The following is a 16,779-nucleotide window of genomic DNA, read 5'->3' on the forward strand; positions in this document are numbered from 1 at the left end:
CATGTCACTGGTGGTCACTGTATTACCTGTACACTGCCACTATACCGAGCGCTTGTGTATAATGTCACTAGTGATCACTGTACTAACTGTACACTGACACTATATACAGAGCTTATGTGTATGTCACTGGAGATCACTGTATTATCTGTACGCTACACACTGTGTGCAGAATTATTAGGCAAGTTGTATTTTAGAGGATTATTTTTATTATTGATAAACAACTATGTTCTCAATCAACCCAAAAGACTCATAAATATCAAAGCTTAATATTTTTGGAAGTTGGAGTGTTTTTTTTTTTAGATTTGGCCATCTTAGGCTACGTTCACATTTGCGGTCAGCGCCGCAGCGTCGGGCGCCGCAGCGGCGCCGCATGCGTCATGCGCCCCTATATTTAACATGGGGGCGCATGGACATGCGTTGTGCTGCGTTTTGCGCCGCATGGCCGCAAGCGTTGGACGCAAGAAACGCTTCAAGTTGCATTTTTTTTGCGTCCAACTTTCGGCCAAAAAGGACGCATGCGGCGCAAAACACAGCGTTTTAGCGTGCGTTTTGCCGCGTTTTTGTTTGCGTTGTGCGCTGCGGCGCCGACGCTGCGGCGCACAACGCAAATGTGAACGTAGCCTTAGGAGGATATCTGTTTGTGCAGGTAACTATTACTGTGCAGAATTATTAAGCAACTTAATAAAAACCAAATATATTCCCATCTCACTTAGTTATTTTCACCAGGTAAACAGATACAACTGCACAAAATTTAGAAATAAACATTTCTGACATGCAAAAACAAACACCCCCAAAATTAGTGACCAATATAGCCACCTTTCTTTATGATGACACTCAACAGCCTTCCATCCATAGATTGTCAGTTGCTTGATCTGTTTACGATCAACGTTGCGTGTAGTAGACACCACAGCCTCCCAGACATTGTTCCGAGAGGTGGACTGTTTTCCCTCCCTGTAGATCTCACATTTTATGAGGGACCACAGGTTCCCTATGGGGTTCAGATCAGGTTAACAAGGGGGCCATGTCATTATTTTTTCCTCTTTGAGACTTTTACTGGCCAGCCACGCTGTGGAGTAGTTGGAGGCATGTGATGGAGCATTGTCCTGCATGAAAATCATGTTTTTCTTGAACGATACTGACTTCTTCCTGTACCACTGCTTGAAGAAATTGTCTTCCAGAAACTGGCAGTAGGTCTGGGAGTTGAGCTTCACTCCATCCTCAACCCGAAAAGATCCCACAAGTTCATCTTTGATACCAGCCCATACCAGTACCTCACCCCCACCTTGCTGGCGTCTGAGTCGGAGTGGAGCTCTCTGCCCTTTACTGATCCAGCCTCTGGCCCATCAAGAGTCACTCTCATTTCATCAATCCATAAAACCTTTAAAAAGTCAGTCTTAAGATAATTTCATGGCCCAGTCTTGACATTTTATCTTATCTTTCATGTTCAAAGGTGGTCGTTTTTCAGCCTTCCTTACCTTGGCCATGTCCCTGGGATATCGCACACCTTGTGCTTTTTGTTACTCCAGTAAGGTTGCGGCTCTGAAATATGGCAAAACTGGTGGCAAGTGGCATCTTGGCCGCTTCTCGCTTGATTTTCCGTAATTCATGGGCAGTTATTTTGCGCCTTTTTTGCCCAACACGCTTCTTGTGACCCTGTTGGCTATTTGCTATGAAACACTTGATTGTCCGGGGATCACGCTTCAAAACTTTGGCAATTTCAAGACTGCTGCATCCCTCTGCAAGACGACTCACAATTTTGGACTTTTCAGAGCCCGTCAAATCTCTCTTCTGACCCATTTTGCCAAAGGAAAGGCCGTTGCCTAATAATTAAGCACACCTTATATAGGGTTTTGATGTCATTAGACAACACCCCTCCTCATTACAGAGATCCACATCACCTGATTTACTTAATTGGTAGTTGGCACTCAAGCCTGAACAGCTTGGAGTAGGACAAGTATAAAAAGTATCAAAATACAACTTGCCTAATAATTCTGCACACAGTGTACACTATATACAGAACTCCTGTGTATAATATCACTGGAGATCACTGTATTACCTGTACACTGACACTATATACAGAGTTCCTGTGTATAATGTCACTTGTGATCACTGTATTACCTGTACACTGACAGTTTATAGAGTTCCTGTGTATAATGTCACTGGTAATCCCTGTATTACTTGTACACTGACACTATATACAGAGATCCTGTGTATGTCACTGGTGATCACTGTATTACCTGTACACTATATACAGAGCTCCTGCATTTAATTTCACTTGTGGCCACTGTATTACCTGTACACTGACACTATATAGAGGTCCTATGTATGTCACTGGTGATCACTGTATTACCTCTACACTGGCACTATATACAAAGCTGTGTATAATGTCACTGGTAATCACTGTATTATCTGAACACTATACCCAGGGCTCCTGTGTATAATGTCACTGTTGATCACTGTATTACCTGTAGACTGACACTATATACAGAGTTCCTGTGTATGTTACTGGTGATCACTATATTACCTGTACACTATATACAGAACTGCTGCATATAATTTCACTGGTGGCCACTGTATTACCTGTACATTGACACTATATAGAGGTACTGTGTATGTCCCTGGTGATCACTGAATTACCTCTACACTGGCACTATATACAGAGCTTCTGTGTATAATGTCACTGGTGGTCACTGTTTTACCTGTACACTGACACTATATACAGCGCTCCTGTGTATGTCACTTGTGATCACTATTATCTGTACACTGACATGAGATACTGGGCTCCTGTGTATAATGTCACTGAATGTAATAACAGTGTTAGTATTGTGGTTTGTATTCATGATCAGTATTGTAGCATTCGGTCTCTATGTGGTGGTAATTCGTCATCTGGTCACGGTGTGGCAGTATTTCTCCTTGTATGTGGTATTATTTCATCCCTATATGCTGGTAATGTCATATTATTCAGTTACTATATGGTCTGATCATGGAGAGGCATATTTGTTCCTTTTATGTTATTATTCGGGTAGTATGTGGTGCTAATGTGTGATCTGGTCATGATGTGGCTGTATTTGTGAATGCAAGGGCTGTCAAAAATTTAGACGCACCTCAATACCCCTTTAAAGAGACATACAGGAGGGCCTCATGAAATTTTTTTTTCCATTATTAGGAAGTGGGTCTCCCATACTGTTTGCCTATGCAGTGAATGGAAGGGCTGTCAAAAATTTGGATTCACTCCAATGCCACTTTGAAGAGACATAGAGGAGGGCCTCATGAAAAAATGTTCCCATTATTGGGAAGCTGGTCTCCCATAGTGTTTGCCTATGCAGTGAATGCAAAGGCTGCCAAAAATTTGGATGTACTCCATATAAGAGTCAGCCTGTCAGCATTTTCAGTTGACAGGTGGATGCGCTTATTAGTTATAATTCTACTAGCAGCGCTAAAAACCAGCTGTGACAAAACGCTAGCGGCAGGGCAGGCCAGGACCTCCAAGGCGTAGAGAGCCTGTTCATGCCACATGTCCAGCTTGGATACCCAATAATTATAAGGCACAGAGGAATCACGGAGGATGTTGGTACGGTCAGCAAGATACTCTCTCAGCATCTCCCCAAACTTTGCACTCCTTGCGAGAGTACCCCGCGCCTCAGAGCCAGTGCGATGGGAGGGTCTGAAAAAAGTCTCCCAGAACTTTGTCAGTGTTCCCGTGCCTCTGCTGGATTGGAGTTGTGTCTCTTGCCTGTACTCCTTGGTTGTCTAACAAACTGTGACCTCTGCCGCCAGGATTTTCAGATGGGAATTTTTTTAATAATTTTGCAACAAGGGCCCTCTGGTACTGCCCCATTTTAGTAGACCTGTCCACCTCGGGAATAAGAGATAGAAAGTTCCCCTTGTAGCGTGGGTATAGAAGTGTCACCAACCAGTAATGACTGTCACCCAAAATTTTAAGAACACGCGGGTCACAGGAAAGGCAGCGTAACATAAACTCAGCCATGCGTGCCTGACTAATAGGCAAGACTTTCGTGTGCTCACCAAGAGGACTACTGACCATGCTCCCTTCCTCCTTCCTGTCATCAGGCCATCCACGCTGAACAGACGGTATGACAGTTGTGCAGGTAGTACTGTCTATAGAGCATGAAACTAGCTCCTGTTCTTCCTTCTCTTCCTCATTGTCACCCAATCCACATTGGGATGAGATGAGGCTGGGCTATGTGTAATCACCCTGTATGGTTCCTTTCTCCATCTCATTGAGCTTCACCTGCAATGCATCCTCTTTGATTGTGAGCAGAGAGTGTTTCAGAGCACAGAGAAGCGGGATGGTGAAGCTAATTATGGCCGCTCATGATCTTGGTGGAGTTCTCAAAGTTTTGGAGGATGGTACATATGTCTGACATCCATGTCCACTCCTGAGGTCTTATGCCTGGAGTTTGAACTGAATACCGATGGCCTTGTTGCTGCTAGTAGTCAACTGCCCTCTTCTGCTCAAAAATCCTTTCCAACATCTGCAGTGTAGAGTTCCAATGCGTGGGGACATCACACACCAGCCAGTGAGCTGGAAGCTACAAAAGCTGCTGATGCAAAGCAAGGGCGGTGGAAGCTGTAGCTGACTTTATAAAATGGGCACACAGGCGGCGTACTTTAACAAGCAGATCCAGCAGCTACGTGTGGGTATTGAGAAACAGCTGAAGCATGAGGTTAAGCACATGGGCTAGGCATGGTACATGTGTGAGCTTGAATCTCCTCATAGCCGCCACCAGGTTCTGGGCATGGTCACACATGACCATGCCCAGCTGGCAGGGGCCTTCTCTAGTAAAGGAATGCACAGAGAAAGGGGGGCCTGTTTTAATATTGTGACTTTCACATAGATAACTCACCATCCAGCTGATTAATTTACGGTACTGGAGATGGAGGCTGAGCTGATTCCGAAGAATGTCTCCCTGTGGAGGTGGGCTCGTGACCTGCCTTGTCCTTCAGGCTGGTCCTGCTGCTGACGGCACTGAAAAGGCTCTTGTGTCGACTGCAGTGAAGATGGTGGTGGCGGTGGTGACTGCTGCTGAGTTGGCGACGGGTGGCGCTGTTGCTGCTGTAGCTCATCCATGATTCGGATGCTGCAGGAAAATCCACCATCTTCCTGGGGACTTCACTTTAAATATCATGTGGCCCAGCCCACCTTGTCTCTTGAGATTTCACATCAGGCACACTGTGTGCAGAAATTCCCTTAGCCCTGCGCATGCAAAGACCCGGATGGCCGCTAAAGTCCCCAGTCCCCTAATTTACTGGGATGCACCAGATCTCCTCCTGCGTACCGCGTGTGCGCAGATCTGGGCAGCCTCGCTTTCCAGTACATTCGGCTCCAGGCCACTCCGGCTTCCTCCAGCATCCCCGGCTGTGCGCATACCCGGAAGCGCATCCCGGCGCACATCACTGGGGCGCTCCTGCAACCCCCCTAGCACACGCAGACACGGGACCTGTGTTGGCTAGGAGACATTTGCACAAGAATTGTCAGCCTGTACAGTGCTGCACCAATCTCCCGGTCGGCGTTACCTCATCCGTGTAAGTGTACTGCTTCATTCTGCCGGTTCCCACGAGGACAGGAAACCGAACTGATGCGGAGGAGAGGTACCATCTTTTTAGTCAGTAGGTTTCCTGTCCTGGTGGGCAAATACCCTCTCACAGGTGGTGCTGTCATGGGAGAAGGGAAAAAAATGAACATTTAACTTTTTTTCACCAAAATTTTATTTTAAACCCATTTTTTTTGTTTTTGCAAGGGTAACAAAAAAATGGATCCCAAAATTTGTGTTGCAATTTCTCTTGTTTTTCAGCACATTGCAGAGTTTGAAAGAGAAGGAGCGCCATTTGACTTTTTAAAGTAAAAAATTTGCTGGAATAATTAGCGGACACCATGTCACGATTGGAGCATCCATAATGTGCCTAAACAGTGGAAACCACTCACAAGTGACCCCAATTTGGAAACTAGACCCTTCAGGGAATTTATTGATATGTGTGATAAGCACCCTCAACCCCCAGGTGCTTTACAGAAGTTTGTAACGTTGTGGGGTAAAACTATTGCTTCAGAGCACGGCAGGGCTCAAAGTGGAAGGTGAAAAATTTGCTGGAATCATTAGCGGTTACCATGTCACATTTAGAGAGCCTCTGATGTGCCTACATAATGGAAATTCCCCACAAGTGACCCCATTTTGAAAACTATACCCGTCAGGGAACTTATCTAGACATGGTAAACACCTTGAACCCCCAGGTGCTTCAAAGAAGTCTATTATGTTGAGTCCTAAAAAGCAAAAATCTAATTTTTCCTACAAAAATGTTCTTTTAGTCCCAATTTTTTGTTATTTTCACAAGGGTAACAGGAGAAATCACCATACAATTTGTGGTGCAATTTCTCCTGAGTACGCAGGTACCCAATATGTGGAGGAAAACTACTGTCTGGGCGCACGGCAGGACTCGGAAAGAAAGTAGAGCCATTTGACTTTTTGAATGCAAAATTTGCTGGAATCATTAGAAGATGCCATGTCTGGTTTGGAGAGTCCCTGATGTGCCTAAAGAGCGGAAACCCCCTACAAGTGACCCTTTTTTGGCAAATAAAATCACTGATGTCTGAATTAGAATTGAATAAAGTAAACAAAGATTCAATCTTTTGCCACACTTGCAAGAAGACATCCAGCCTGCATGGGCCAATATTCCTACATTTAAAATTTTTGTGACAAGAAATTGCTGCACTTAGAAAGGCCAGAGGATGTCCAGTGTGCTAATAGATGGGTGTCTCTAATAATGTGCACTAATCAGTTTATAGATGCTTAATTTTCATTGTTTGCTTTTTGATAACAGATGTTTATTGGTAATTTCTTACATTTATTAGTCATAATTTAGTGCTTTAAATTGTTTTCCATTTCTCTTATATGACGACATGTGAATTTACATTGACTGTCACTTATACAAGTTGCCAAGTAAATTATTTAAAAGAAAGTGTCTACCTACCCGTGTGATTTTTCTGAGTAAAAAAATAAACATAAGACAATTTTCCCCAGATTCTGAACATGAAAATTACTTCTCCCCTGTGTGACTTCTCCAGTGTAACTAGATTTGATGTGTTTTATTCTGATTAGAAAAATAGCTTCTCTACTGTGTGAATTTTCAAATGAGTAGCAAGATTTCTCAGATGTCTAGTAAGTTTTTTTTTTTCTGTTGAAAATATTTTCCACATACCGAACATGAAAATGGTTGCTCCCCAGTGTGAATTGTCTTATGATTAGCAAGATCAAATTTTGAAGACCAGCATTCCCACATTCTAATCATTCTACCCTGTGTGAATTTTCAAATGTGTAGCAATATTTGTTTTCAGTTTATAACATTTTCCACATTCTGAACATATAAATGGTGTCTCCCCATATGACATCTGTGATGTCTAACAAGATGTGATTTATCTCTAAAACATTTCCCACACTCTAAACATGAAAACGGCTTCTCCCCTGTGTGAAATCTTTGATGTATAACAAGATTTGTTTTCCCTGTAAAACATTTCCCACATTCTGAGCATGAAAATGGCTTTTCTCCTGTGTGAATTTTCTGATGCTGAGCAAGAGATGATTTGTCAGAAAAACTTTTTTCACATTCTGAGCATGAAAATGGCTTCTCCCCTGTGTGAATTCTCAGATGTTTAGTTAGATCAGATTTCGTTATGCAACATTTCCCACATTCTGCGCATGAAAATGGCTTTTCTCCTGTGTGAATTTTCTGATGCTGAGCAAGAGATGATTTGCAAGAAAAACTTTTTTCACATTCTGAGCATGAATATGGCTTCTCCCCTGTGTGAACTCTCTGATGTTTAGTTAGATTAGATTTCGTTATGCAACATTTCCCACATTCTGAGCATGAAAATGGCTTTTCCCCTGTGTGAATTTTCTGATGCTGAGCAAGAGCTGATTTGTCAGAAAAACCTTTTTCACATTCTGAGCATGAAAATGGCTTCTCCCCTGTGTGAATATGCAGATGTTTAGCAAGATTTGCCTTCCGATTAAAACATTTATCACATTCTGAACATGAAAATGGCTTCTCCCTTGTGTGTATTTTCTGATGCCGAGCAAGACATGATTTGTCAGAAAAACTTTTTTCACATTCCGAGCATGAAAATGGCTTCTCCCTTGTGTGAATTCTTTGATGTTTAGTAAGATCAGATTTCGATATACAACATTTCCCACATTCCGAACATGAAAATGTCTTCTTTCTTGTATGTGCTCTTGGATGTTCACCATCCCTTTTGTTAGATTTCTTTTTCTTAACAAGGAGTAGAGATATGTCTGGTATAATGGGATGCTCTTCAAAAGTATCATGTGTGATACTAGGATCATTTGCTTTAAAATCTGTAAATTTCAGGTATTTCTCTGAGATTTCGTTCCAGTTAACTGCCAAAAAAATTAAATATATATTTATTTTTCAATAGACATTGAATCATTGCTAAAAATTGATCATGGGTTGCTCCTGAACAGCTTCCTGACTCATCCAATGCTTATACGTCCATCTGCATCACATCTCTGCATGACCTAGATTATTTTTTAACTTCATAAACTGTAAAATACCAGTCAACGACTAATTACTGTTTCCTAGGGAGTCCCTGCATGCCTAACTACTAGGCAGTCCTTGGATTCACAGCCTGTTTCGGCCACGACCGGTTTTCCACAGTTTGCACAACCTTGCTGGTAAGCATAATCATGACAGAACAACTGACCAATACTATTGAAGGGGTTGTTGCCTTTCAAATAAAATATGTCCATCACTGCATTTGGCTTTAAAATAAAAAAAAAATCTGCGGTGGACTCACCGTCTAGGGGTCCACTGGTGAATCTCTGACACTGCTCCGCATGTCTGGCATTGGCTGCAGCGCTGACATTACATTGACAGCTTGACAACTAATCAGCTTACTGATTGGTTGATGTGCTATTGACTTGGTGTCAGTCTGGCAGGCAATGCTAAACCTTGGGAGCAGTGGGAGAGACGTACCACGATACGCCGCACTTATCACACTCCTCAATAAATGGAATGGAATCAATCAATGGAAATGATAAAAAATGGAAACAAAACTTAAAAACATCTCTATCCTCTCAGTATCACGTATGAGTGGCTTGTGTAAAAATGCACTTACACACTTTGGTTGTTATCAATGAGGTTATTAATAGTGATGAGCGAATATACTCGTTACTCGAGATTTCTCGAGCATGCTCGGGGGTCCTCTGAGTATTTTTTAGTGCTCGGAGATTTAGTTTTTCTTGCCACAGCTGAATGATTTACATCTGTTAGCCAGCATAAGTACATGTGGGTATTCCCTTGGAACCAGGCAACCCCCACATGTACTTATGCTGGCTAACAGATGTAAATCATTCAGCTGCAGCAAGAAAAACTAAATCTCCGAGCACTAAAAAATACTCAGAGGACCCCTGAGCGTGCTCGAGAAATCTCGAGTAATGAGTATATTCGCTCATCAGTAGTTATTAATGGTCATACGAGGAATGTTCTGCCTCACTGAATGCACTTGGGCAAGAAAATCCTCAAGATCTGCTGCTGGCAGCTCAATTTGCAATTGTCAACCAATGATGTCTCAGACATTCTCAATGGCAGAGAAGTCCAGAGACGTTGCAAAACACGAGGGCATGTTTAGACCGCACTGGCAGCTCACAGTACCACAAGCAATAATGAGCCTGGGGTTGTCGTGTGTGGAAAAACAGCTCCTGTGATACTTTGGAGAACTAGCCATACCATTGTAATTCCGAGATATTAGTGTACATTGTTGTGAATTCCGTTCTTGGGCTCCATCCTGTGGTTGCTAATGGTATTTTTGGGAGTTCTGCTCTTGGGCTCCCTCTGGTGGTTTCAAGTGGAACTTAGCAGCTGTGTTCACTAATCGGTTTCCTGGCCTTGTTATTTAACTGGGCTTTTGGCTGTAGGTGATGCCAGCTGTCAATGTATTTCCTGTGGATTCAGTCCTTTCCTGGAAGTTCTCTGTTGGCCAGTCCATTTTCAGCTTAAAATAAGTCTGCTAGTTTTTGGGTGTTTCCCTGCTTATGACCTTCTGTTCAGTTCAATTTATGTCTCTTTGTCCAGCTTGTCATTATGAGCTATTCCTGCTAGTTGGAAGCTCTGGGGTCGCAGATTTGCCCCTCCACACCGTGAGTCGGTGTGGTGGTTATTTTTGCAAACTCTGCGTGGACTTTTAGTTTTTATACTGACCGCACAGCAATCTTTTCTATCTCTGTCTATTTAGATAGTTTTGGCCTCCTTTGCTAAAAAATCTAGTTTCATTTCTGAGTTTGTCATTTCCCTCTCCACTCACCGTCAATATTTGTGGGGGGCTATCTTCCTTTGGGGATTTCTCTGAGGCAAGATAGTTTTCCGTTTCCATCTTCAGGGGTAGCTAGTTCTTAGGCTGTGCAGAGGCGTCTAGGCAGAGTCAGGTACGCTCCACGGCTATTTCTAGTGTTGGTGTTAGGAGTAGGGATTGCGGTCAGTAAAGTTACCACCTCCTCAGAGCTAGTACTACGTTTGTTTTACCCACCAGGTCATTTCAGTGCTGCTCCGTATTCACTAGGTCATATCAGTGATTAATGTCTGTGGAGCTGCTACCTCCTCTAAGCGAGTCCATGATTGGTTTTGCTCACCAGGTCATCTCAGTACCGCTCCGTACCCACCAGGTCATAACAGTACAGCTGGCCCACAATGTGTTAAATGCATCTCAAAAGAGGGAAGAGAAAGTTCGGAGTCATTTTTTTTTTTTGTGTTGCTTTTTTTGTCCTTTTTTTTCCCCTTGATTTTTGGATGGTGCAGGAGCTTGGTGCTGATATGGAGGTTCAAGGTCTGTCTGCGCGTGTTGATCATCTCGCTGCAAGGGTACAGAGTATCCAAGACTATGTTGTTCAAACTCCTGTTTCTGAGCCTAGAATTCCTATTCCTGATTTGTTTTCGGGGGATAGATCTAGGTTTTTGAATTTTAAAAATAATTGCAGATAATTTTTTGCTCTGAGACCCCGTTCCTCTGGTGACCCCATTCAGCAGGTGAAGATTGTTATTTCTCTGTTGCGTGGCGACCCGCAGGACTGGGCATTCTCCCTGGAGCCAGGTAATCCTGCATTGCTCGATATAGATTCGTTTTTTTCAAGCACTTGGACTGCTTTATGACGAACCCAATTCTGTGGATCAGGCAGAAAAATTTTTGCTGGCTCTGTGTCAAGGTCAGGAAGCGGTAGAGATATATTGTCAGAAATTTAGAAAGTGGTCTGTGCTTACAAAATGGAATGAGGATGCCCTGGCGGCTATTTTCAGAAAGGGTCTTTCTGAAGCTCTTAAAGATGTTATGGTGGGGTTTCCCACACCTGCTGGTTTGAACGAATCAATGTCTCTGGCCATTCAGATTGATCGGCGCTTACGTGAACGTAAGGTGGTGCACCATATGGCGGTGCCCTCTGGGCAGAGTTCTGAGCCTATGCAATGCGATAGAGTTTTGACGAGAGCAGAACGGCAGGAGTTCAGACGTCAGAATGGGCTGTGTTTTTACTGTGGTGATGCTGCTCATGCTATCTCTGACTGCCCGAAGCGAACTAAGAGGGTTGCTAAGTCGGTTACCATCAGTACTGTACAGCCTAAATTTCTCTTGTCTGTTACCCTGATTTGCTCATTGTCGTCCTTTTCTGTAATGGCATTTGTGGATTCTGGCGCTGCCCTGAACTTAATGGACCTAGAATTTGCCAAGCACTGTGGTTTTTCCTTGGAGCCTTTGCAGAGTCCTATTCCCCTGAGGGGGATTGATGCTACGCCATTGGCCAAGAATAAACCTCAGTACTGGACACAGCTGGCCATGAACATGGCTCCAGCACATCAGGAAAATATTCGCTTTCTGGTGTTGCATAATTTGCATGATGTGGTTGTGCTGGGGTTTCCATGGTTACAGGTACATAATCCAGTGCTGGATTGGAATTCTATGTCCGTGACTAGTTGGGGTTGTAAGGGGATACATAGTGACATTCCTCTGATGTCAATTTCCTCGTCCCCTTCTTCTGAAGTTCCTGAGTTTTTGTCAGATTTCCAGGATATATTTGAGGAGCCTAAATCCAGTCCTCTGCCTCCTCATAGGGACTGTGATTGCGCTATTAATTTGATTCCTGGCTGTAAGTTCCCTAAGGGTCGACTTTTCAATCTGTCTGTGCCAGAGCATGCCGCTATGCGGACTTATGTAAAGGAGTCCTTGGAGAAGGGGCATATTCGCCAGTCTTCGTCACCGTTGGGAGCGGGGTTCTTTTTTGTTGCCAAGAAGGATGGCTCCTTGAGGCCCTGTATAGATTATCGCCTTCTCAATAAGATCACGGTCAAATTCCAGTACCCTTTGCCTTTGCTCTCTGATTTGTTTGCTCGGATTAAAGGGGCTAGCTGGTTTACCAAGATTGACCTTCGAGGGGCGTATAATCTGGTCCGCATGAAACAGGGTGATGAATGGAAAACAGCATTTAATACGCCCGAAGGCCATTTTGAATATCTTGTGATGCCTTTCGGGCTCTCTAATGCTCCATCTGTGTTTCAGTCCTTTATGCATGATATTTTCCGGAAGTATTTGGATAAATTTATGATTGTATATTTGGATGATATTTTGTTTTTTTCCGATGATTGGGAGACTCATGTGAAGCAGGTCAGGATGGTATTTCAGATTCTTCGTGCTAATACACTGTTTGTGAAGGGGTCTAAGTGCATTTTTGGAGTTCAGAAGGTTTCTTTTCTGGGGTTCATTTTTTCTCCCTCAGCTATTGAAATGAACCCTGTTAAGGTCCAGGCTATTTATGATTGGACTCAGCCCACATCTGTGAAGAGCCTTCAGAAATTTTTGGGCTTTGCTAATTTTTATCGCCGCTTCATTGCTAATTTTTCTACTGTGGTTAAACATCTGACCGATTTGACCAAGAGAGGTGCAGATGTGGTGAATTGGTCCTCTGCGGCTGTGGAGGCCTTTCAGGAGCTTAAGCGTCGTTTTACTTCTGCCCCTGTGTTGCGTCAGCCAGATGTTTCTCTCCCTTTTCAGGTTGAGGTTGACGCTTCTGAGATTGGGGCAGGAGCTGTTCTGTCTCAGAGAAGTTCTGATGGCTCTGTGTTGAAGCCGTGTGCTTTCTTCTCCAGAAAGTTTTCGCCTGCTGAGCGTAATTATGATGTCGGCAATCGGGAGTTGTTGGCTATGAAGTGGGCATTTGAGGAGTGGCGACATTGGCTTGAGGGAGCCAAGCATCGTGTTGTGGTCTTGACCGACCATAAGAATCTGATTTACCTTGAGTCAGCCAAGCGCTTGAATCCTAGACACCCTCGGTGGTCTTTGTTTTTCTCCCGTTTTGATTTTGTGGTCTCGTATCTTCCGGGATCTAAGAATGTGAAGGCTGATGCCTTGTCTAGGAGTTTTTTGCCTGATTCTCCTGGAGTCCGTGAGCCGGCTGGTATTCTCAAGGAGGGGGTGATTCTTTCTGCTATCTCCCCTGATTTGCGGCGGGTGCTTCAGGAGTTTCAGGCTGATAGACCCGACCGCTGTCCTGTGGGGAAATTGTTTGCTCCTGATAGATGGACTAGTAAGGTGATTTCTGAGATCCATTGTTCGGTGTTGGCTGGTCATCCTGGGATCTTTGGAACCAGAGATTTGGTTGCCAGCTCCTTTTGGTGGCCTTCTTTGTCACGGGATGTGCGTTCCTTCGTGCAGTCCTGTGGGATTTGTGCCCGGGCTAAGCCCTGCTGTTCTCATGCTAGTGGGTTGCTTTTGCCCTTGCCTATCCCTGAGAGGCCCTGGACGCATATTTCCATGGATTTTATTTCTGATCTTCCTGTGTCTCAGAAGATGTCTGTCATCTGGGTGGTTTGTGACCGGTTTTCTAAAATGGTCCATTTGGTACCTTTGCCTAAGTTGCCTTCCTCCTCTGATTTGGTTCCTTTGTTTTTCCAGCATGTGGTTCGTTTGCATGGTATTCCGGAGAATATTGTGTCTGACAGAGGTACCCAGTTTGTTTCTAGGTTTTGGCGAGCCTTTTGTGGTAGAATGGGCATTAATTTGTCTTTTTCTTCGGCGTTTCACCCTCAGACAAATGGACAGACGGAGCGAACGAATCAGACCTTGGAAACCTACTTGAGATGCTTTGTGTCTGCTGATCAGGATGATTGGGTTACCTTCTTGCCGTTGGCCGAGTTTGCTCTTAAAAATCGGGCTAGTTCGGCTACTTTGGTTTCGCCTTTTTTTTGCAATTTCGGTTTTCATCCTCGTTTTTCTTCAGGGCAGGTTGAGCCTTCGGACTGTCCTGGGGTAGATTCTGTGGTGGACAGGTTGCAGCGGATTTGGACTCATGTGGTGGACAATTTAACATTGTCTCAGGAAAAGGCTCAACGTTTTGCTAACTGCCGTCGGTGCGTTGGTCCCCGGCTTCGGGTTGGGGATTTGGTCTGGTTGTCGTCTCGTCATGTTCCTATGAAGGTCTCTTCCCCTAAGTTCAAACCTCGTTTTATTGGTCCTTATAGGATTTCGGAAATTATCAATCCGGTGTCTTTTCGTTTGGCCCTTCCAGCTTCGTTTTCCATTCATGTGTTCCATAGATCTTTGTTGCGGAGATATGTGGTGCCCATGGCTCCCTCCGTTGACCCTCCTGCTCCGGTGTTGGTTGAGGGGGAGCTGGTTTTTCGAGGAGGAAACTTCAGTATCTGGTGAAGTGGAGGGGTTATGGCCAGGAGGATAACTCTTGGGTTTTTGCCTCCGATGTCCATGCTGCCGATTTGGTGCGTGCTTTTCATTTGGCTCGTCCCGGTCGGCCTGGGGGCTCTGGTGAGGGTTCGGTGACCCCTCCTCAAGGGGGGGGTACTGTTGTGAATTCCGTTCTTGGGCTCCATCCTGTGGTTGCGAATGGTATTTTTGGGAGTTCTGCTCTTGGGCTCCCTCTGGTGGTTTCAAGTGGAACTTAGCAGCTGTGTTCACTAATCGGTTTCCTGGCCTTGTTATTTAACTGGGCTTTTGGCTGTAGGTGATGCCAGCTGTCAATGTATTTCCTGTGTATTCAGTCCTTTCCTGGAAGTTCTCTGTTGGCCAGTCCATTTTCAGCTTAAAATAAGTCTGCTAGTTTTTGGGTGTTTCCCTGCTTATGACCTTCTGTTCAGTTCAATTTATGTCTCTTTGTCCAGCTTGTCATTATGAGTTATTCTGGCTAGTTGTAAGCTCTGAGGTCGCAGATTTGCCCCTCCACACCGTGAGTCGGTGTGGTGGTTATTTTTGCAATTTTGCAGTTTTTATACTGACCGCACAGCAATCTTTTCTATCTCTGTCTATTTAGATAGTTTTGGCCTCCTTTGCTAAAAAATCTAGTTTCATTTCTGAGTTTGTCATTTCCCTCTCCACTCACCGTCAATATTTGTGGGGGGCTATCTTCCTTTGGGGATTTCTCTGAGGCGAGATAGTTTTCCGTTTCCATCTTCAGGGGTAGCTAGTTCTTAGGCTGTGCAGAGGCGTCTAGGCAGAGTCAGGTACGCTCCACGGCTATTTCTAGTGTTGGTGTTAGGAGTAGGGATTGCGGTCAGTAAAGTTACCACCTCCTCAGAGCTAGTACTACGTTTGTTTTACCCACCAGGTCATTTCAGTGCTGCTCCGTATTCACTAGGTCATATCAGTGATTAATGTCTGTGGAGCTGCTACCTCCTCTAAGCGAGTCCATGATTGGTTTTGCTCACCAGGTCATCTCAGTACCGCTCCGTACCCACCAGGTCATAAAAGTACATGGGATGAATTTTAGATTTTAGAGGGGGCCGGATACTGTACATTATGTCACAACACACCGTAATCATGGGGGTAGGACTAGTGTGACATTCCCTCGTTAAGGCTTCCTCATTGCATGGTCTCCATAGTCTCCAGACCAGTCTCTGGTTATCGTTGCATTCAAGACAAAACCTGGAATCATTGACAAACCTCCATTCTAGCCTCTATTGCCATCTTGTTCTGCGCCTTGATAAGCTGGTGGTGTAGTGGCTTATCAAAATTCAAAAGTTTATAAAAAATAAAAAAAAGTGGTTGTATTGTTTACCTTACAGGGTTAATCAATGCCATGATGGGGATAACAAATATGCTAACTTTTAAAATTCCTTTATTTTTAGAAATGGGTGTGTGATTTTGAGTGGGTTTCATAAGAAACACACTCCAAATCACACACCTATTCTTAAAAATAAAGGAATTTTAAAAAAAAGTTAGCATGTTAAAAACCTTTTTTAACGCCTTTCATGATCTTTCGTTTTGTTGAGATTTAGTTTTTTCCTCTCTTTCTTCCCAGAGCTATATATTTTTATTTTTCTGTCACTATAGCTGTTTGAGGGCTTTTTTTTGTGGGACGAGTTGTACATTTAACCCCTTTACCCCCAAGGGTGGTTTGCACGTTAATGACCGGGCCAATTTTTACAATTCTGACCACTGTCCCTTTATGGAGGTTATAACTCTGGAACGCTTGAACGGATCCTGGTGATTCTGACATTGTTTTCTCGTAACATATTGTACTTCATGATAGTGGTAATATTTCTTTGATATTACCTGCGTTTATTTGTGAAAAAAAAACAGAAATTTGGTGAAAATTTTGAAAATTTTGCAATTTTCCAACTTTTAATTTTTATACAATTAAATCACAGAGATATGTCACACAAAATACTTAATAAGTGACATTTCCCACATGTCTACTTTACATCAGCACAATTTTGGAACCAACATTTTTTTTTGTTAGGGAGTTATAAGGGCTAAAA

General features: G+C 43.7%; 2 protein-coding genes across 6 annotated transcripts in view; both read right to left on the minus strand.

Annotated features, from left to right (window-relative positions):
• The window catches only part of LOC143767429 (uncharacterized), a 162,437-nt gene that overhangs the window by 101,543 nt on the left and 44,115 nt on the right, over nucleotides 1–16,779 (minus strand). The window lies entirely within an intron of this gene.
• The window catches only part of LOC143767426 (uncharacterized), a 55,188-nt gene continuing 44,128 nt past the window's right edge, over nucleotides 5,720–16,779 (minus strand). For all 4 annotated transcript variants that reach the window (XM_077255754.1, XM_077255753.1, XM_077255756.1 and 1 more), the window contains one exon: nucleotides 5,720–8,411. In XM_077255754.1, the coding sequence (XP_077111869.1) occupies nucleotides 7,348–8,411 (1,064 nt within the window). In that variant the 3' untranslated portion in view covers nucleotides 5,720–7,347. The remainder of the gene's footprint in view (nucleotides 8,412–16,779) is intronic.

Source organism: Ranitomeya variabilis, chromosome 4 (assembly GCF_051348905.1).
Source record: "Ranitomeya variabilis isolate aRanVar5 chromosome 4, aRanVar5.hap1, whole genome shotgun sequence".
Lineage (NCBI taxonomy): Eukaryota > Metazoa > Chordata > Amphibia > Anura > Dendrobatidae > Ranitomeya > Ranitomeya variabilis.